The sequence below is a fragment of the Phodopus roborovskii genome, unplaced genomic scaffold (assembly GCF_943737965.1).
Source record: "Phodopus roborovskii unplaced genomic scaffold, PHOROB, whole genome shotgun sequence".
In the NCBI taxonomy this organism is placed as follows: domain Eukaryota; kingdom Metazoa; phylum Chordata; class Mammalia; order Rodentia; family Cricetidae; genus Phodopus; species Phodopus roborovskii.
Genome location: NW_026126447.1, coordinates 31,728,967 through 31,750,946, shown reverse-complemented (window position 1 = coordinate 31,750,946; position 21,980 = coordinate 31,728,967). Strand labels below are relative to the sequence as shown.

The 21,980-nt window shown below is 38.1% G+C and overlaps 2 protein-coding genes across 2 annotated transcripts in view; both read right to left on the bottom strand.

Annotated features, from left to right (window-relative positions):
- Positions 1-1,990: 1,990 nt before the first annotated feature.
- LOC127224863 (60S ribosomal protein L29-like) lies at positions 1,991-2,598 on the bottom strand. The gene has a single exon (XM_051188009.1). The coding sequence runs from the start codon at positions 2,570-2,572 to the stop codon at positions 2,114-2,116; it is 459 nt and encodes a 152-aa protein (XP_051043966.1). The 5' UTR covers positions 2,573-2,598; the 3' UTR covers positions 1,991-2,113.
- Positions 2,599-13,857: 11,259 nt separating this feature from the next.
- The window catches only part of Efcab7 (EF-hand calcium binding domain 7), a 37,308-nt gene continuing 29,185 nt past the window's right edge, over positions 13,858-21,980 (bottom strand). Inside the window, exons 11-14 of the mRNA XM_051188228.1 lie at positions 20,328-20,476; positions 17,232-17,441; positions 15,455-15,562; positions 13,858-14,111 (exon numbers count right to left, since the gene is read on the bottom strand). Of these exons, the coding sequence (XP_051044185.1) occupies positions 14,037-14,111; positions 15,455-15,562; positions 17,232-17,441; positions 20,328-20,476 (542 nt within the window). The 3' untranslated portion in view covers positions 13,858-14,036. The remainder of the gene's footprint in view (positions 14,112-15,454; positions 15,563-17,231; positions 17,442-20,327; positions 20,477-21,980) is intronic.

Here is a 21,980-nt window from a genome sequence, read left to right as displayed (position 1 = left end):
TAGAATAACAGTTCATTTGTTTAAAACCAAAAAGGCTTGAACCGATATACTATATGTTCTTAAAGCCTGTAGAGCTAGCCTAGACTACTACACCTAGAAAATGATCTGTAATAATCCAAGGAAAAAGAAAAGGTTTCTACAATAAAAGCTGCTGGAATTTATGATCATCAAGTCAGCCCTACAGAGGAGGAACACTTCAGACTTGAAGAAAAGGACAAACATACCCAAAAGACAGTAAAAGAACAAAGGAACAATGTTGAGTCAGCAATTAAACAAAAAGGACTAAGAAAATAAGCAACATGAAATCAACAAAATGACAGGAATCAATGCACCTCTTCAACATTAACTTTGAACATCAATGACCTTCTCTGCCCAACAAAGGACAAAGATTAGCAGACTGAATTTAAAAACCATGATCTATCATTTTGCTGCTTCTATGAAACCACCACCCAAGAGAAACTAACATATTATGAAAGATGGGAAAAGGTATTCTGACTGAATGGAAACAAGAAACAAACAGGAATGGATATTTTATTTATAATAATAATTATCATCATCATAATTATTATTATTGGTTTTTCAAGACAGGGTTTCTCTGTATTGCTTTGGAAACCTGTTCTGGAACTAGCTCTGTAGACCAGGCTGGCCCCAAACTCACAGAGATCCACCTGCCTCTGCCTCCTGAGTGTTGGGATTAAAGCCATGTGCCACCAACACCAGGCTTGAAATGACTATTTTAATATCCAACCAAATAGACTTCAAATCAAAATTAATCAGAAGAGATAAAAGTCAATCATATTGGTCAAGAGAACAATCCACCAAGTGGACATTACAATCTTAAACACGAATGTGCCAAACTTATGTACACCCAAATTTACAAAGTAAATGCTACTAGACACAAAGCAACAGATCAACACCAATACAACAGTAGGTGAATTCAACATCCCACTTTCACCAATGGACGTATTGTACAGATGAAAAATACGGAGAAATAATAAATCTAGATGACATCCTATATCAATGAACCTGTGAACAGAAAATTATGCTTCAACACTGGAGAGTACATATTCTCCTCAGAAGCCCATACACCTTTCACTAAAATAGATCACATATTGCAACACAAACCATGTCTCAATAAATACAGGAAAATTAAAATAACTCCTTGTATTTTATTTGGTCACAATAGAATAAAGTTAGGTTATCAACAGCAATAAAAAATACAGAAAATACACATGGCACTGCTTATGGAGATTGAATAGTACAGTATTGAAAGATGAGTGAATCACCAAAGGAGTGAAAAAGAAGAAAACTTAGAAATGTCTAGAAATGAAAGAGAATTAAAGTACAAACATGTAAAACTCTATGGGATACAATGAAGGCAGTCCTAAGAGGAAAGATAATAGCTCTTAGTGCCTACATCAGAACATCAGAGAGAACCCAAATGTCTTACAACTTTGGAAAAACAAGAACTTTCAAAGAATACTCAAAAGTAGACAGAGACCATTCATCAAGATCTGTCCAGACATTTATGACATAGAAGTTAAAAAGAGAAGAGTCAAGAAAATGGAGTTAAGTCTTTGAAGAGATTAATATGGCTGACAAACTTTTACCAGATTAACCCAAAGAAAGAGAAAATGAAAATGTATAAAATTAGAGATAAAAGAGTCATTACAACAGATACCAGTGAAATCAAGAGGACTGTAGGAAAATACTTCAAAAGTCAGTCTATATTCTAACAAATTAGAAAACTTTAAAAAATGGATGCATTTCATTTTTTAGAAAGTATTTTTTATTGTATGTGTATGAGTGTTTGCCTTCATATATATATATGAGTATCGTGTGTACTAGTGCCTGAGGAGACCAGGAGAGGGTGTTGGATCCTCTCAATCTGAAGTTACAGATGGTTTTCAGTTGTCATGTGGGGGCTGGGAATTCAACCTAGGTCTTCTGCAAAAGCAACAAGTACTCTTTTTTTTTTTTTTTTTTTTTTTTTTTTTTAACAGATCTTGCCTCAAGTTTATTTGTAAAAACAGCATAGGGCACAGGTCATCTGCAGATAGTGTGTAGATGTGTCACACCAGTCCATCTGTCTTCACAGTGGCAGAAACCATTTCTACGGGGCCTTGGCGCCTTTGGGAGCCTGAGCTGGAGCTGCAGCCTGGGCCTTTGATGGAGCCGAGGCCTCTGCCTTGGTTTGAACCTTGGGCTTTGGTTGGCAGAGCCTATGATCCTTGGCCATGTACTTTCTAATCTTCTTCCCAAGCTTGGGGTGAGCGATGAAAGCCAGATGGCTGAGTTTGCAGCCAGGACCCTTTGGCATCTTGGGTTTTACCACCTTGGGCTTCACAAGAGCCTTGATGGCCTCTGCGCGTGCACTCACTGCCTTGGCGTTGTTTGCCTGCATCTTCTTCAGGCCTTTCTTGTTGTGTTTCTTGGCAAAGCGCATGTTCCTCAGGAACTTGGGGTCAACCCCCTTAAGAGATTCGTATCTTTGCGATCGGGGTTTCTTGATGCCATTTCTGTGCCATTTCCGGGACTGGTTGTGTGTGGTGTGGTTCTTGGACTTGGCCATGTCTGAACGGTATCCAGCGGCACCCGAAGCCAGCAACAAGTACTCTTAACTGATGAACCATCTTAACTGATGAGACCAGGATGAGTTTCTTAATTCACATGACATAGTAATCTCTCTAGATGTAGAAAAGACCTTTGAAAAAAAATCTAACCCTTCATAATATACTCTTGAAGACTAGAGATGCAGGGAATATGCCTCACTATAACAAAGACAGTAATACAACAAGGCCACAAGCCAGCATCATGCTCAACAGAGGAAAAACTCAGCATTTCCACTAAACAAGGGGAAAATAGTCACTCTCTCTATATCTGTTCAATATAGTGCTTGAAATAATAGCTATAGCAACAAAACTAAAGTATATAGAAGGAGTACATTTACCTTGTGACCTAACAATTTTATCTCTAGGTATCTAGGAGAGAAATGAAAACCTGTGTTTACATAAAAGCCACAGGCATTTTTTTTTGTTTATTATTTTAAATATCGATCCCAGTTCCCTCTCCCTCCCTCCCTTTTACCCTCTCTGCCCTCTCACATGCACCCTAACCACCCTCCCCTCCCATCCCCCCACCCCAATTCCATATGTAGGGGAATGCCATCCAGTTGGGGTCATGTAGATCTGACAGGTCATGTGAAGTAGGGACTAGGGCTTCTCTCCTGTCTCTATGTTAAGGCAGTTATCCCTCCATGGGGGATGTGTTAGCAAGGTCCTTTTGTGCACCAGGGATACATCCTGGCTCCACTGTCTGAGGTCCCTTAGACTGCTCAGTCCTTCTGGCTGAGACCCATATTCGGGGGGGGGGGGCCTGAGTCAGTCCCATGCTGACTTCCCAGCTATCAGTCTGGGGGCCCGTTAGCTCCTCCTTGTTCAGGTCAGCTGTCTCTATGTGTTTCTGCAGCCTGGTCTTGTCCTCTCCATCTGCATCTGGGTTCTAGTTCAACTCAGCGTTTATGTATGGGTGTTTGCTCCTGTTTCCAACACGTATTAGATGAGGGCTCCATGGATAAGTTAGTTGTTGATCTCACTATCCGGGAAGGGCATTTATGGTAGCCTTTCCACGGATGTTCAAATATTTAGTTGGCAGCAGTCTTGTAGTTCTCTAGACCTTTCTTTGTGTTCAATTTTATCTTCAAACCAATATTGGCTCCCTCTTTTATGTTCTCTCTCTCTCTCTCTCTCTCTCTCTCTCTCTCTCTCTCTCTCTCTCTCTCTCTTGTCTTCTATTCCTAACTGGGCTCAATCTTCCTAGTCGCACATGTTTTCCTTTCCTCCCCCTCATTTTCTCCTACTTCTCTCTCCATTCGCTGCCCCCCCACTTCCCCTGTGCTCTGGGGGACTTGTCCCTTCCCGGTTCTGTGAGGGACTTTATATGAATCTCTTAGAATACACCTTGTATCCTAGTTCCTCTGGTGGTGTGAATTATAGGCTGGTGATCCTTTGCTCTATGTCTAAAATCCATATATGAGTGAGTACGTACTATGTTCCTCTTTTTGTGACTGGGTTACCTCATTCAGGATGATTTCTTCAAGTGCCATCCACTTGCCTGTGAATTTCAAGATACCATTATTTTTTTCTGCAGAGTAGTATTCCATTGTGTAGATTTGCCACATCTTCATTATCCATTCTTCAATTGAGGGGCATCTAGGTTGCTTCCAGGTTCTTGCTATTACTAATAGTGCTGCTATGAACATAGTTGAACAGATGTCTTTGTTGCATGGATGTGGGTCATTTGGGTATATGAACCACAGGCATTCTTACAACACATCTATTAATGATTGTTTTTTGTGATAAGATATTGTTTGTGATATAATAAAGCCACCAAAAATCAGAATGCAAAGCCATCCACACTAGTTAGCCATAGAAGCTGGGCAGTGATGGCACACACCTTTAATCTCAGAACTCAGAAGACAGAGGCAGATTGATCTCTGTGAGTTCAGGGCTACCCAGGGATACATGAGAGTGAATCAGTCTAAAAGAGAAACAGAACTCAAACCTCTAATCCCAGAGAGGTATGTAAGATAGGAGCAGGGTCTCGGATTCAGTCACATTGAGGACAGGATCCCCCTTCCAGCCTTGGTAGAGATAAGAGCTCTCTGGTGGCTTGACTGCTTTGCTTTTCTGATCTTCAGTGGCTTTATTAGATCATGAAACAATATATCACCACAAAATATCATTAAACAATCAATATCTACTTCATTTTCATGAAATTTTAGTCCTTCATTCAACTTAGAAGAATGGAAGTTATGGTATAACCAATTTTTAAAAATCTGAACTAGAGCCAACAAGATATAAAGGTACATGCTGCCAAGCCAGATGACCTAAGTTCAGCTATGAAGGCCCACATGATAGGACAGAAATGATTCCCAAAAGTAGTCCCATGATCTCAACATATGGGCTCTTTCTCTCTGAACTAAATAAAATATAATATTTAAAAATCTGAAATAAAAACCCTACAGGAAAAGAAAGATATTAAAATAGAAAGGGAACACATTCTCCTAGGATGAGAAATGAAGTATTTAAAAATGTATGTTAGAGGTACTGCCTGTAATACTTGTTCTCGATCTATCTTCTCTGATAGGCTATGTGAGAGGAGGGCAGAAATAATGTCTGACTTGCTCACCTCTGCATGAGCAGTATCTAAAGCAGTGCTCTGAACATATTAGATGCCCAATAAGTACAAGATTAATTGACCTATTGCATATTATATCAGTAGTCAGAGATACAATAACAGAACTCTAGGGAAAATGAAAACTGAGAAAAAAGAAACTTAGACTTCTATTAGCTGCTCTTTATGAAGCTTCCCTATCCCTTCAAGGTCAGTCAAAGTCAAAGCTTGTCCTGCTGATGTTTTATGTGTGTTGCATCAACTTTTCTTGGGGAGACATAAACATGACCCTACTTACCCCAGCTAGAGCACCGATAACAGACCAACACAAAGAAATCCCAGTGAGTTCTGGAGCTTTACCCCTTCAAACAGCCTCACTACCGAAAAGTCTCATTCCAACATGAATGATAACTTCACCATAGCTACCTAGACGGAGTACTCTGCTTAATTACCTTTTCACCCTCTTTCTCTATTTTATCGGGTGCAGGAGGGAATATCAAGATCCTGTCCTAGTTAGGGCTTCTATTACTGTGACAAACACCGTGACCAAAAGCACTTTCAGTGAGAAAGGGTTTATTTCATCTTACATTTCCAGGAAACTGTCCATCACTGAGAGCAAGTAAAGGAAAGAACTCAAGGGAGGAACTAGAACAGGGAGAATGGAAGAGTGCTGCTTATTGGCTTTCTTGCTCAGCCTGATTTCTTATACCACCTAGGACCATCACTCTCAAGTGTTCTGGACTCTCACATCAGTCATTAATCAAGAAAAAGCCCTACAGACTTGCATGCATCCCAACCATTTAACCTAAATGAAAAAAACCTGAAAGTTTAAATTTTTTTATTTTACATATCGATCACAGTTTCTTCTCCCTCCCTCCCTTCCTCCCTCTCTCCCACTGTCCCATGCCCTCTGACCACCCTCCCATCCCATCCTCCTCCCACTCCACAGGTAGGGTGATGCTCTCCAGGAGGGGGGGTCAACAAAATCTGTCAAGTCATTTGGAGTAGGGTCTAGGCCCTCCCTCCTGCCTCTAGGTTAAAGGAGTATCCCTCCATGGGGAACCTGCTCCCAAAGTCCTTTTGTGCACCAGAGATACATCCTGGTTCCACTGTCAGAGGTCCCTTAGACTGCCCAGGCCTTCAAACTGAGACCCACATTCAGGGGGTCTGATTTGGTTCAATGCTGGTTTCCCAGCTATCAGTCTGGGGGCCCCTTAGCTCCTCCTTGTTCAGGTCAGCTGTCTCTGTGGGTTTCTGTAGCCTGGTCTTGTCCCCATTTTATCACTCCTCCCTCTCTGCATCTGGATTCCAGTTCAGGTCAGTGTTTAGCTGTGGGTGTCTGCCTCTGCTTCCACCAGCTACTAGATGAGGGCTCTATGATGGTAGATATAAGTTGGTCATCAATCTCACTATCAGGGAAGGGCATTTATGGTGGCCTTTGCACTGTTGCTCAAATTGTTAGATGGGGCCAGTCTTGTAGGTCTCTGGACAGTTCTCTAGAGTCAGTTTGCTCTTCAAACCTATAGTGGCTCCCTCTTTTATGGTATATATCTCTCTCTTCTCTTTTTTTTCTCTTGTGTATGCCTTTCCTGACTCAATCTTCCTAGTCCCACGTGCTTTCTTCTCCTCCCCTTCTCTTTCTCCTAGCTCCCTCTCCACTCGCTGCTCCCCCACTCCCAATATGCTCAGATCATCTTGTTCCTTTCACCTTCCATGAGGGACCTTGTATGAAACTCTTAGATTCCTCCTTGTATTCTAGTTTCTCTGGCAGTGTGAATTATAGGCTGGTGATACTTTGCTATGTCTAAAATCCATACATGAATGAATACATACCATGTTCCTCTTTTTGTGACTGGTTTACCTCATTCAGGATGGTTTCTTCAAGTTCCATCTATTTGCCTGCAAATTTCAAGATTCCCCCCTCCCCCTGCAGAATAGCATTCTATTGTGTAAATGTGCCACATCATCTTTATCCATTCTTCAGTTGAGGGGCATCTAGGTTGCTTCCAGGTTCTTGCTATTACAAATAATGCTGCTACAAACAGAGTTGAACACATGTCTTTGTTGCATGGATGTGGATCATTTGGGTATATGCCTAAGAGGGGGATTGCCGGGTCCTGTGGTAAACTAATTCCCATTTTCCTGAGGAACTGCCATACTGATCTCCAAAATGGGTGTACAAGTTTGCACTCTCACCAGCAGTGAAGGAGTGTTCCCCTTTCTCCACATCCTCTCCAGCATAAGTTGTCATTGGTGTTTCTAATTTTAGCCATTCTGGCAGGAGTAAGATGGTATCTCAAAGTTGTTTTGATTTGCATTTCCCTGATAGCTAAGGATGTTGAGCACTGAAGTGTCTTTCAGCCTTTTTGATTTCTAAGATGTTGAGTACTTTCTTAAGTGTCTTTCAGCCTTTTTTATTGAGAATTTTCTCTTCAGTTCTATACCCCATTTTTAATAGGATTATTTGGTGTTTTGGTGACTAGTTTCTTGAGTTCTTTGCATATTTTGGAGATCAGCCTTCTGTCAGATGTAGGGTTGGTGAAGATCTTGTCCCAGTTTATGGGCTGCTGTTTGGTCTTGTCCACTGTGTCCTTTGCCTTATAGAAGCTTCTCAGTTTGAGGAGGTCCCATTTATTAATTGTTGATCTCAGTGTCTGGAGTTATGTTCAAGAAGTAGTCTCCTGTGCCAATTTGTTCAAGAGTACCTCCCACTTTCTCTTCTAAGAGGTTCAGTGTGGCTAGATTTATGTTGAGGTCTTTGATCCATTTGGACTTGAATTTTGTGCATAGCGACAGACATGGTTCTATCTGCAGTCTCCTATACACTATCATCCAGTTGTGCCAGCACCATTTGTTGAAGATGCTTTCCTTCTCCCATTGTATACTTTTAGCTGTTTTGTCAAATATCAGGTGCTCCTAGGTGTGTGAGTTAAAATCAGGATTTTTGATTGGATTCCATTGGTGTACCTGTCTATTTTTGTGCCAATAACAAGCTGTTTTCAGGACTATTGCTCTATAGTATAGCTTGAAGTCAGGGATGGTGATGCCTCCTGAAGTTCCTTTATCGTACAGGGTTGTTTTAGCTATCCTTGGTCTTTTGTGTTTCCATATAAAGTTGATTATTATCCTTTTAAGGTCAGTGAAGAATTGTGCTGGGATTTTGATGGGGATTGCATTGAATCTGTAGATTGCTTTTGGCAAGATTGCCACTTTTACTATGTTTATCCTACCTATCCAAGAGCATGGGAGATCTTTCCATTTTATGGTATCTTCTTTAATTTCTTTCTTTAAAGACACAAAGTTCTTGCTATATAGGTCTTTCTCTTGTTTGGTAAGCATTACCCCAAGATACTTTATGTTGTCTGTGCCCATTATAAAGGGTGATGTTTCTCTGATTTCTTTCTCAGCCTCTTTGTCATTTGTATATAGTAAGGCTACTGATTATTTTGAGTTTATCTTGTATCCTGCCACTCTGCTGAAGGTGTTTATCAGCTGTAGGAGTTCCCTGGTAGAGTTTTTTGGGTTGCTTATGTAAACTAACATATCATCTGCAAATAGTGACCGTTTGACTTCTTTCTTTCCAATTTGTATCCCCTTGATCTCCTTTTGTTGTCTTATTGCTTTAGCTAGAACTTCAAGTACAATATTGAAGAGATACAGAGAGAGAGTGTAGCCTTGTTCCTGATTTTAGAGGAATAACCTTAAGCTTCTCTCCATTCAGTTTGATTTTGGCTGTTGGTTTACTGCATATTGCTTTTATTATGTTTAGGTGTGTTCTGGTTATCCCTGGTGTCTCTAAGACCTTTATCACGAAAGGGTGTTGCATTTTGTCAAAGGTTTTTTCAGCATCTGGTGAGATGATCATGTGGTTTTTCTTTTTCAGTTTGTGTATATGGTGGGTTACATTGATAGATTTTATATGATGAACCATATCTGCAAACCAGGGATGAAGCCTACTTGGTCATGGTGGATGATTTCTCTGATGTGTACTTGGATTCGATTTGCCTGTATTTTATTGTGTATTTTTGCATAAATGTTCTTGAGGGATATTGGTGTGTAGTTTTCTTTCTTAGTTATGTGTTTGTGTGGTTTGGGTACCAAGGTCATTGTGGCCTTGTAAAAAGAATTTGGTAATGAACCTTCTGCTTCTATTGTGTAGAACAATTTGAGGAGTATTGGTATTAGTTCTTCTTTGAATATCTGGTAGAATTCTTCACTGAAGCCATCTGGCCCTGGGCTTTTTTTGGTTGCAAGGATTTTAATGACTGCTTCTATTTCATTAGGGGTTATAGGTCTATTTTAGTTGCTTATCTATTTTTCATTTAATTTTAGTAAGTGATAGTTATCCAGAAATTTGTTCATTTCCTTTGAATTTTTAAATTTTGTGGAGTACAGGTTTTCAAAGTATGACTTGAAAATTGTCTAGATTTCCTCAATGTCTGTTGTTATGTTCCCCTTTTCATTTCTAATTTTGTTAATTTGCCTGTTCTTTCTCTGCTTTTTGTTAATTTGGATAAAGGTTTGTCTATCTTGTTGATTTTCTAGAAAAACCAACTCTAACAAGCATTGATTTCCTGGTTTCTACTTTATTGATTTCAGCCCTCAAATTGATTATTTCCTGGTGTCTACTTCTCTAGGGTGAGTTTGTTTTTATGTTCTAAGGCTTTCAGTTGTACTGTTAATTCTCTAATGTGATTATCCTCCATTTTCTTTATATGGGCACTTATGCAATGAACTTCCCTCATAGCACTGCTTTCAAGGTGTCCCATAAGTTCAGGTATGTTGTGGCTTCATTCTCGTTGAAGTCTAGGAAGTTTTTCTTTCTTGTTTCTTCTTTGACCCAGGTATGGTACAATTGCGCATTGTTCAGTTTCCATGAGTTTGTAGGGTTTTTGCAATTTGTGTTGTTAAATTCCAACTTTAAAGCATGGTGGTCTGATAAGATACAGGGGAGTATTCCAATATTTTTTGTATCTGTTAAGATTTGTTATGTTGCCTAGTATGTGGTCGATTTTAGAGAAGGTTCCATGTGGAGCAGAGAAGAGGGTATATTCTTTTGTTTGGATGGAGTGTTCTATAGATGTCTGTTAAACCCAATTGAGACATACCTTCCGGTAGTTCTTTTGTTTCTTTGTTAAATTTCTTTCTGGTGGTCCTGTCTAGTGGTGAGAGTGGGGTGTTGAAGTCTCCCACCATGAGTATGTGAGAACTTATGTGAGTTTTGAGTTTTAGTAGCGTTTCTTTTACAAATGTGGGTTCCTTTGAATTTGGGGCATAGATGTTCAGAATTGAGACTTTGTGCTGATGGATTTCTCCTGTGATGAATACAAAATGACCGTCTTCATCTCTTTTGAAAGATTTTGGTTTAAAGTCTAACTTGTTAGATATTAGGATAGCTACACCTGCTTGCTTCTTGGGGCCATTGGATTGGAAGATCTTTTCTCAACTCTTTACCCTGAAGTAATGCTTGTCTTTTTATTGTTAGGTGTTTTCTTGTATTGCTGTCTTCCCATTGCTTCTTCCAGTTGGTGCAGGTTGAGAGTCTCTCTCTCTCTCTCTCTCTCTCTCTCTCTCTCTCTCTCTCTCTCTCTCCACTGCTCTCCCGGTGGGCATAGGTGGGTCAGGAGTTGGATGTCTGTAGCTCTGGGTGGTCCAAGCTCTCTAGGAGGTCTCTCCTCTGGCAGGGGCCTCCAACAGAGGCCCGGGTATGGGGGCAAAAGTTTAAAATTTTAAATTTAGTTAAGAAATCCTCCTATATTTATCTTTTAGAAACCTTTGTAAAATACAAAAAATTAATAAAAAATAGAAAAACATTGCACACTAAAAAATAAATAAAACATCAATTTGTAGCCAAAAATGAAAAAATAAAGAATGAAACCTATGTCATTTTCCTGTATATGAGATGGAAATGTGTCGGGGACCATCACCATCCTCCAACCTCAGGTTTCTGAGATAGAAAATTACTGCCTCCTAAGAAATAAACAGGATGTTCAACAGAACATTCAAGGTACAGGCTTGCGATTTCACAGCCAGCTAAAGAATAGCTCAGGGCTATCTCTCCTGCTGCAATTTACAGCCAATTACAGGTTAGCTAAACAACTTAGGGTATTCCTTCTACTGACCTTCTCATTCTGCCTACGTGCCAGTGCTCAAGCCCTGGTTATGTACAAACCCTTGCTCACATCCTGCCTATGGTCCTATATAAGCCTCCCCTGAAGAAAATAAAATTTGTCCGCTTGATCAGAATACTGTCTTGCTGTCCATTCTTTGTATCCCTTGTCCCCCATTTTCTTCTAGGTGTTCCCCGGTTCTTTGTTGACTGCCTCGTGGGTTGGGGCAGAAATGTAGAATTCAGTACATTTTCATGATGTAGCAATAAAAGGTTCATTGTTTATGTCTATTTGCACCATTCATCCTGAAGCCAACTCACCATTTTTGACACCCACTAAGGGTCTTTAGAATCATGGTCACTGTCTGGAAGAACAGTTGAGAAGGGCTAACTTAGAATGATAACATTTGTATAAAAACACAATGGAGAACAGGGAGGTGAGTGGAACACTATTGAAATTACCTTATTATGTCTCAATTAGAAGATTACACTTCACCTGACCTTAAGTTTAATTTAGTGGATTCTGTACTTGATTATAAAGGAACATAAGGGTAGACAAAATATTAGACATCTGTGAATTATAGCTAAAAGAAATGGGAAATATTGCTTACATTTGAAGAATGGAACAGTGATCTATTGTTATCGTGAGAACTGTGTAAAGAAAACAATCCTCCCTTCCCTGTTTTTTCCTGGTTCTGAAGATCAGAGTCAGGTCCTTCCACACTGAGCCAGCATTGTCCAAGCTGCAGGCCGTCCTGGAGTACCTATTTTTAAAGTACACCGTGACTTTGATTACAAACAAAGCAGCTTGTAAGAATTAACACTACCGTTCTTGATGTCTATAGATGGGATAGCTGCAGTCAGCAAAGACAGATGTGTCAAGGCAGGCCAAAGCTTGCACCATTACACTCAACAACTATTGCTACTTCCTGGTCCTGACATTCCCTCTCCACATGAATCTTACTTACTTCCTTTAAATGAATCCCATCCTTTACTTTATTTTCCTCAAGTCATGATGTAGTTCCTTCTTTCCCTTAGGAATTAGGCAGGCTTGATAGCAGTGATAGAAATTTTACACTAAATGAAGCTAGCAGTGCCAAATGCACACACCCTAATAATTACAGTCATAAAGAACAGCAAGCCAGTACTTTTTAAGAAGAGAAGACTTGGTTTTTCCATTTTATAAAGCAGAAACGATTTTTACACATTTTCCATTGAGAAATGTGTATGGGTATGCAGATGGCCTTAAAATTCAACTGAGTTCACCAAAGCAGCCTTGTTAGTCAGAAAAGAGCTGAACAGTGCTGAAAACTCTCCCCGCCTTCTCTAATATGCACTCATCCCCCTAGTGGCCAAAATCAGAAATGCAGCTCTATTTTCCTGGTTTATACCCAAGATATAATTAAGTTTCTGCTTCATATTTAATCTACACAATAATAGATCTATGAGAAGACCACTAGCTTTAAACAAAGAGTTATCTACATGAAGATCCAATAGAAAATCAGTGCAGTGATTATATACAGTAATTTAAGAAGTTCTTATGGTAGTAGCTGAAACCTAACACATTAGTTTTAAAGTATCAGAACTGAAGAATGGTAATGTCAGAAGGAAAAGAAAGTTTAACTTGCAATAGCTTGCCTTCCGCTGAGATGGAACTGCTAAGATAGTGAGCCCCTGCCCCAGCTGCCAAAGCTTCAGTAGAACAGACAGAGCATTTTGTGTAGCCAGGTTGTGCCCACTCTGGTGAGTGTAGCTCCAGGGCTAGGTGGGTTTTTTTCTTGAACGGCCATGTTCCCAAGATAATACTTCATGAGATCCATCATCTGATTATAAAACCCTGAACGACTTTGTTATATGTTTTTAGCACCACGTAAAATTTTCTGTAACTCAAAGTGAGGTGAAATGAGAATCCAAAACCTGTTGGCAATTGCACAACATTTTGTCCCGACAGCAAATTTCTCACTAGTGTGTCTGTAGCTTACTTTTCACAGAGGGTACTTGGAGACAGTTGAAATTTACTCCATGTAACAGATAAGGAGATAGTATGTGGCATAAATATGGCATCATGCAATCAAACTGCATGCCAGCATCAATAGCAGAGTACTTGAAGAGTGTCAGCTTTTGGAATATGAATACCATGAATAGGCAGAAACTATTTTTTGCCTGCTATATGTATGCACATAGTTTAAATGTTATTTAGAGTTTGGACCATTGATTTAGATCTGCAAAATAGATTGTCTGTTGTTTGAGCTTTTCAGACAAATATCTCATTAAAGGAAGTAAAATATCAAATTATTTTGTTTATTGACAAGTGCTTTATAAGTTCAACAACTATGGCCATATATCTCATTTTCTAATATAGAAACAGGGTTCTTTTCCATTTCATTTTAGCTCTTTAGTAGTTAGATCTTTAAATGGCTATTTTTGTATTTTTATTGTCTTTTAGTATTTTTACAAGTGTGTAGTTTGGAAGTCACTGAAAATTCTTTAAAAAATATTATCTATAACTTTCTTTTCATTTATTAGAAACAAAAAAGTACTTATATTTCCCACTAAATAAACAAAATAGTCACACACTTTTAAAACACTATTTGTATTTTAATAATAAAATATATAACATGGACATAAAATATAAATGCATAGAAATGAAACAGATTATTAAGTATACCAGTTACATGGAACAGCATTTAGTTAATAAATAACAGATTCGATCTAAAATACTTCTTAGTTTGATAGTACCAAATGGAATTATTTAAGATATAAGGGAATAGACACAATAATATATCCATTCTTGTCGTTCATTCAGGGGCATTACATGTTGACAAACCTGCATGTAAAAATAGAAAGCTTTTATTTCTATTTGATAAATTGTTATTTGCTAATTTTCAATAGGGCATTTCTAGGTCTAATATAATAAAAAGTATCTGTGAAGCTAAGTGTAGTGGAGTACACCTTTAATTCAAGCATTCAAGAAGCAGAAACAGGCAGATATCTGTGAGTTCAAGGACAATCTGGTATACACAAGATTAAGAATAGCCAGGACCTCTGTCTCAAAAGAGAAGAAAAAAATCCAGGTCAGTGGCATGTACCATATGTCATGAGTGTGCATGAATGCAAGTACTTGGGAGGATTGAGCAGGAGGATTGTTTAATTGTACAAGATCTGGACTAGCCTTGGCAACATGAAGTATGTAATTAGTAAAAGGGTGAGAATTACAGTTAAAAAAAGAGAGGTGTGATAGTACACTACCTTCTGGAGTAACCTCAGGAGGCTAAGGCTAGAGGATCCAAAGTTTAAGGACTCAGTCTCAAAACACCAAAAGGGTAGGGGAGTGGGGGAGGGCAGGGGGGAAGAAGTCTGCTGATCATTCTTGCCTTTCAATTTGTGACCTCATCAGAAATGCAGTCTGCTAAAACCAAAATTATTCAGCTATTTACGGCTCTTGACTTAGTTGCTTTCCTAAGACCTGGAGATGTTTCTTCTCCCAGGTAATCTTGGACAATCTTAATAGTATGGATAAGCATATTTGGGATTATTAAAGTAACTACTAGTAGTTGTATTATTTGGCATTTCTCCATACGATATTCAAAAGTGCTTTCACATATATGATTTAATTTTATTTTTACATTAATCCTGTGAAGGGCCTAACTAATCTAGTGATATTATTTTAATTACCCTTAAACAGGAACAGAGTTTGTGAGATGGCTCAGCTGATAAAAGTGCCCACCCCCAGATGGATTCCAGAACACACATGGTGGAAGGAGACAATCAACTCTCTAGTAAGTGTCCTTTGACTTTGACATGTATTTTGTGGCATGAGCATGCACACAGTGTACCACAACAGAGACGTTAAATGAATATCCCACAGTCACTCAGGATTGAATGAAAAGCAAAGCCCCTGCCAGTCATGGTGGCTTATAATCCTAGCACATGGGAGATGGAGGGCTGGGGATCAGAACAAGGTGAATTTGAGGCCAGCTTGAATTCCATGAGAAAATAATCCAAAACAAACTAACAAAAATCCCACTAACTCTCCTGTACAAGAGACAGGGCATTGAGTACTATGAATGTCACACTTAAATAACTTCCAACTTCATTTCATGCCACAAGCTTACTCATAGCATTATCAGTAAATAATTCTTTTCAAAAAGGTTTGAGGGTAATGTTTACCATTGTAGATCTTGGTGCCACTTCTACTGCAAAGATGTTGAGTCCTCTGTTGTTGACACAGTTTTTACTTAGTTCATTGTTGATGTGAATAATCACTTTGTCATCTGACTGTAGAAAATTATAAGTCTTTAGTTTTGAAAAATAAATAATGGTATAAACCTCAATAAGACCAGAAAATCTGTTTATAGAATTCAGTCCACTACAAATTAATACAAACCAGATGCCTCTTTGTGCTTAGTGCTATGGGTTTCCTCCTTCTTTTTTAAATGGCCACCAATAACATAAGCTTTTCTTTCAGATGGGGTTTGGATTTTCCCTTCATTCTTCACTCCCAGACCACTGTGGACTGTAACATTAAGTTGGCTCATCCTTGTCTTATTAAAGCCATAATATCTTTCTTTTCTTTCATCTCTATTTTTTTATCATCCATTCACTCAGATCCTACCTTCCAACTAATATGCCTGAAACATCCATTTAATTGGGTTCCTCTTTTACTCACTGACTCAATAAGTATGTGTGTATTTAATATTAACTGCATGTCAGGCACTGTTTTAGATCCTAGAAAGAATAATCAAGGTAGCACATAGATCCAAATCCACTCTACCATTGTTTTTAGTAATTCATACTACCCCCTCTCTTTGTTTCTTCTACTGTTTGCCTTGCTTCTGAAGGTTGTCTCTCAGTGCATCTAAACCTTAGAAAAAGCTAAAATTCTACTCTACAGCCCTTTTCCCTTATCACACACTGTCCCCAAGTTCTATAGTCTATACCATTATAAGAAACACAAGTAGAATAAAGCTACTGTGCATGAAAACAGACTACACGACTTAATGTTTATCCTCTGATCTATCCAAGAGTATTAATTTTGTCTTTCTAAGTAGCTCATTAACTTGAAAGCATAGTGTTGTAGAATATTAGTTTAATATGTGCTACATCCATTTATTCTGTAGATTATGTGTTTAATGATGCAAAAACATGTTGCATTCTTTTATGTTGCATTTGTTTAACTGTGAAGCTGTGTTACTTTGCCTGCCTACAACACCTGACTGGTCTAATCAAGAGCTGAACAGCCAATAGCTAGGCAGGAGAGAGAAATAGGTGGCTCTGCCAGGCAGATAATAAACAGGAGGAGAAATCTAGGCTTGAGAAAAAATGAGAAGTAGAAGAGGACACCAGGAACCAGCCACCCAGCCACACAGTCAGCCACTGAGTAAGAAGGAAAGAAAGATATACAGAATAAAGAAAGGCAAAAAGCCCAGAGCAAAACATAGTTAAAGAGAAATGGGATATTTCAAGTTAGAAAAGGTGGCTAGCTAAGGTTGGGCACTCATAGGTAAGAATAAGTCTCTGTGTATTTACTTGGGAGCTAGTGGTGGGCTCCCAAAGACTTAAAAAAAAAAAAAAAGAACAGCAGAGACCATGTTTTATACTTTCTGGAGGTCCTATTATATAACAAACTAACAAGGATTCTGAAAATATAATACTTTATATAAACAAAATTGTATTTATGTAAATAATTTTGTATGCAGATTATACTGATTCTTCATTGATCTCCAAATTTTAATTTTAGATTTTAAAATAAAAACAATGGTCATGAGTCATAATATAAATATAATATAAATAATATAAAAGTGTCATGCCAAGTTTGATTTATAAATACTAAAAATAATAACTTCCATTATAAATATAAGTAGGATATAGCTGCAATGTGAAAAGGGAGATAACATTATTAGAAAACTTTATACCAAAATAAGGAAAATTACTTCATAATCAATACCTTATTTTCAATTATTGATGTTATCCAGGTATCATAATTGCAAGTATGCACGATTATATTTTCATAACCATCCATGACTTTAGCATCACTTCTATCAAGGACAGACTTGCAAATGGCCCTCTCAAGCTGCCCACTGCATGCCTCCATATGGACAGCTTTAATTCTTGGCTTGCATCTTTCTGCATAGACATTGATGACAAAAGGGCATGCCTGGATGCGAAAGCAAACAAAATCTTAGTTTAGCCTTCTGGTAGAATTTTAAATAAATAAACTTACTGTAAATGTTTACCATATCATTTAAGATTCATTTGACCAGCAAGATAGCTCAATGGGTAGAAGTGCTTGCCATTAAGCCTGATGCTGAGACACAAGCTAGAAAAGGATAATACTGTCCTAGGCAGGGGATGGCAAGAACTTAAGGAAGCCAAATATAAACTCTTTTGAACAAAAATCTGGTGAAGACAGTGATCCCATTTTTAGGAGTTCTACCACTCCAACTATTCATCAAAAACTTGTTTGTTTGGGCCATGTGAAATGGCTTGGTGGTTAAGAGCATTTGTTCTTCCAGAGAAACCAGAGTTTGACTCCAAGCAAACATGTTAGGCAGCTCACAACCACTTGTTACTCCAGATCTATGGGACCCAATCAATGCCTCTGACCTCTGTGGGCCCTGAATGTAAATGCACATATTTACACACACACACACACACACACACACACACACACACACACACACACATACAAAACTTTTTAAAAATGTTCTCCCATGTTGGTTGCCATAATAACTAATGTAGCCTAAAATCCAAGAGGACAACAAATCCAAATAAGTGAATTAAACAAGCCTTGGATTGTCTTTTGACAGAGTCTGCACCAAATCTCACACTTCTGGCTGAACCTGAATTAACATGACAGGTAAAAGTACTTCTGTTAATTAAAAGACACACTAAAAGGCTTCATGACACAAAGTCAGGGCATCATTGGGATTTAGTTTCTTGGTCACATCTGGAAAATGTGGGAGATATGGTTGCAGAAGATCTTTGAGTCACTTCTTATAACAGTGTCTTGTATTTTAGAGGTTGTTAGTGTGGCTGCTGTTTTGCCTTTTGTTTTTCGAGACAATGTCTTACAATGTATTTCAGGATGTTCTCAGTTTGCTATGCAGCCCAGGTTGGCCTCAAACTCAACACCTCCTGCATCAGCTTCCCAGGTGCTAAGATTTCAGACATATACAACCATGCCATGCAGTCTTGGAGACCTTTAAAACCTTGTCCAGAGTTTTAAAATTGATTCCCAGTAGCTATTTTTCTGACAGATGACTTAATAGTATTTGCAGATAAAAACAGGATAAAATCATAATCAGTACATAAACTGAAATCAAATCTCCACAGATAAACTTCTTTAAAGAGTATCCATTAGATGGGTAAAACTTCAACTGAATATAAGTCAAAGAGGAAACAACTTTTAAAATTCTCATAAACTTTAGAAAAAGTGACTATTCTGTTGTCAGATGTTTAATGGCATGCATCATTACTAAACTTAAACTTGGTTCAATTCATTTGAAAATGAAAATGGGCTGGGAATTTTGCTCAGTGGTGGAAAATTTGCCTAACACACTTGAGATCCTGTGTTCAAACCCAGCATTTAAAAAGGAAGGAAGGAAGGAAGGAAGGAAGGAAGGAAGGAAGGAAGGAAGGAAGGAAGGGAGACAGAGAGGAAGAAAACCATACCCATCGCAACTCAATTTTGTAGAGCAACCAGCACTCATCTTTCAAGGTCAGACAATGAGAAACATTATTCACACACACAGGTTGACCACTGAGTGCCAACTAATCAACACAATTAAGAATTTCCCACATACATGGTTCTCCAAAGATTGTCAAGCATTTATGGTTTAATATTTAGGGAACTCCTTAACATCATGCCCCCCCCAAAAACATAAAGTAAATACAAGTAAGAATGATGATCTCTCTTGTGAGCAACAAATCATGATGTCTTTTTTATTTTAGTTATAATGCTAGTGTCATCTGGGTTCATGAGGTCTGTCACCTTGACACAAGCCCTAGGTTTATCTTAGAAGAGGAAATGTCAAGTGAGAAAATGCGTCCATCAGACTGGCCTGTGGGCAAGTCTGTGGGGCATTTTCTTGAGTAATGATTAATGGGGCAGGGTCAATTCCATAGTGGGTGGTGCCATCCCTTGGCAGGGGGCCCTGTATTCTATAAGGGAGCAGGACAGAGAAAGGAATGCCTCCATGGCTTCTGGTTCAGCTGCTGCCCTGACTGCCCTTCATGGCCTAGACTTGTAAACTGAAATAAGCCCTTTCCTCTCCAAATTTCTTTTCATCTTGGTTTTTGTCCCAGCAATAGAAAGCAAACTAACACACCTTTTAACATTTTTGCCGTATGCAAATTTTTCCTGTTTGATTTTATTATTTTTGTTTTGTTTTGTTTTTTGCACATTGCATGATAGTTTGAGGCTAGCCTAGGCTACATCATTCTTATTTGTATTTATTTATACTCTGAGGATTAAGAAAAATCACTTGAGTAAGATGTTCAATCACAAGGACAAGCCAAACATGGCAAAAACATGTTTCTCCATAGAGGCATATAAATAAATAATAGCCAGCTATAATGAATAAACTGAAGTAAGCTCACTCATCCGCTACACTTGGGAGAGGCATGAAAACACATTCCAAGAATAATTCCCTGTTTTTGAAGAAACTGAAGTCTCGAGACTATTGTCTTGTTTTCTTGGAGTTTCCTCACAAACACTCGGAATTCTCCTCACATGACTTCATTCTTGGACCTTGTTCCAACAAAAATATATACATTTGAATTACTAATTTCCCTCTGCACATCAAAAAGTTCAAACTTTTTGTCTCTAATAAATCATATGTAGTTGACAGTAACTACAGTTTTTAGTAAAGAACACAAGCTTCATTAAAATACTGGAAACACACCTATGTGCCCAGGATTCATCTTACACTACTGCAAATCAAGGATTTGAGTGCCTGGATTTAACAGTCATCTGTCAGGAGAGTGTTCAAGGTCAAATACCATGAAAAACAAAGCCACTGTCAACATTAGAGTGCTTTACCTCTGTCAGCTGCAGAGCCTTATTGTAGCCCATCGAATGTAGAGTCACCCACAGGTCAAGAGGATCTCCTTCTCGATCATTGGCCTCCATCAGATGCAAGTCCATAAACCCCTGTCTTGTCAACTCATTCTTCTTTGTGTCAAAGTTTTCTGTAAAAACAAACATTTCTTACATATTATTAAAAGTCCACGCATTTAATAAAACATCTACATTAGTCATAAATGTTCAGTTGTAAGCAATAACATGAGGAATAAGAATCCCTCAAACCTGCTTCCTTTTCTAATTTCCCACAATTCAACACAGGCACCATCATAAGACATGATTCCCCTCCCCCCAAGATATTGGCAAGTTGTAACTAACTAGTGCAAGTATATTCCAATAAAGTTAGAGGAACTGCAATTTTTCTGGGTAAATTCCAACCTGACCACTCATGAAGAGTTTATATTGATATTTAAAACAAATTAACATTTCATAATGCACCTGAGACCAACCAGAACATGAATGAACTTTATATAATATACCCCAGACTACTAGCGTTTTTGGAAGGGAGAAATGATGGGGTCAGGCTTAAGGAGACTACTACACGTATAGTTTCTCTAACAAATTGTTGGTAGGTCTGTGAAAACCTGTTAGATAATGAAAAACTGCATTTCCCAAGGGAAGTCTAAATATGCCCATTCAACATTATATGTGAGTAAAAAATACCACTATAGAACATATATATGTATGTATGTATGTATATATAATATGTATGTATGTATGTCTAATAGCTATCTGTCCACCTATATGTTATATTATGATTGCCCTGAAATGAATCTATAGATAATAAATATCTCTAATGGACTTATATTTTGACAACTTTCTACAACAAGATTTTACTTCCCAACTCCCATCTGTATTATACTCAAGGGAAATGAGACAGCATCTCTTTCCTATGCATTACTATGAGAAAAAACAAAATACACACCTGATTGACTAGTATTTTAAAATGTTTTATAAGTAAAATAGATTCATAGGGGTTTTTTTTTCAAGGAAAAATATGCAAATTAAGTCAGGGAAAGTAATGATAGTAATGTACTACTATTTAGTAAAGTAAGATAAAAATTAATATTTGATATGTAATACAAAGAAAGTATTAAAGAAAAATGTGTTTTTAATACTATACTATGTGGACCAGCAATAACTTAATGACCTTTAAAACTTAAAATTCTTAATCTTTATTAATTTTTAAAATTTATTAAAGGGCTGGGTATAAAGTTCAGTGGTTAAAGCAATTCTCCAGCAGACCCAGCCCTGGATTTAACCCTTACAATACCAAAAGAAAGCAGATCCTAATATTTCCCTCTGACTCGAAGATTTACATAAAGCTATGATAATCAAGAGTGGTATTAGTGAGGTAAGTGAAAAATAGTTCGATGCAACAGAATATATCCATACAACTGATAAGTAACAAAGGGGGAAAGCAACACAATAAGTACACAGTTGTAAGACTCCTGGATATTCATATCCAGGAATAAATCAATGTAAGCACAGACCTTCAACCTTTCACAGAGTAACTTCAAGTGAACCACAGATGAAACTGCACAACACAAAACAAAATTTCTACAAGATAACAGGAGAAAATCTAGGCAGACTTGTGTTTGGTGATGAAGT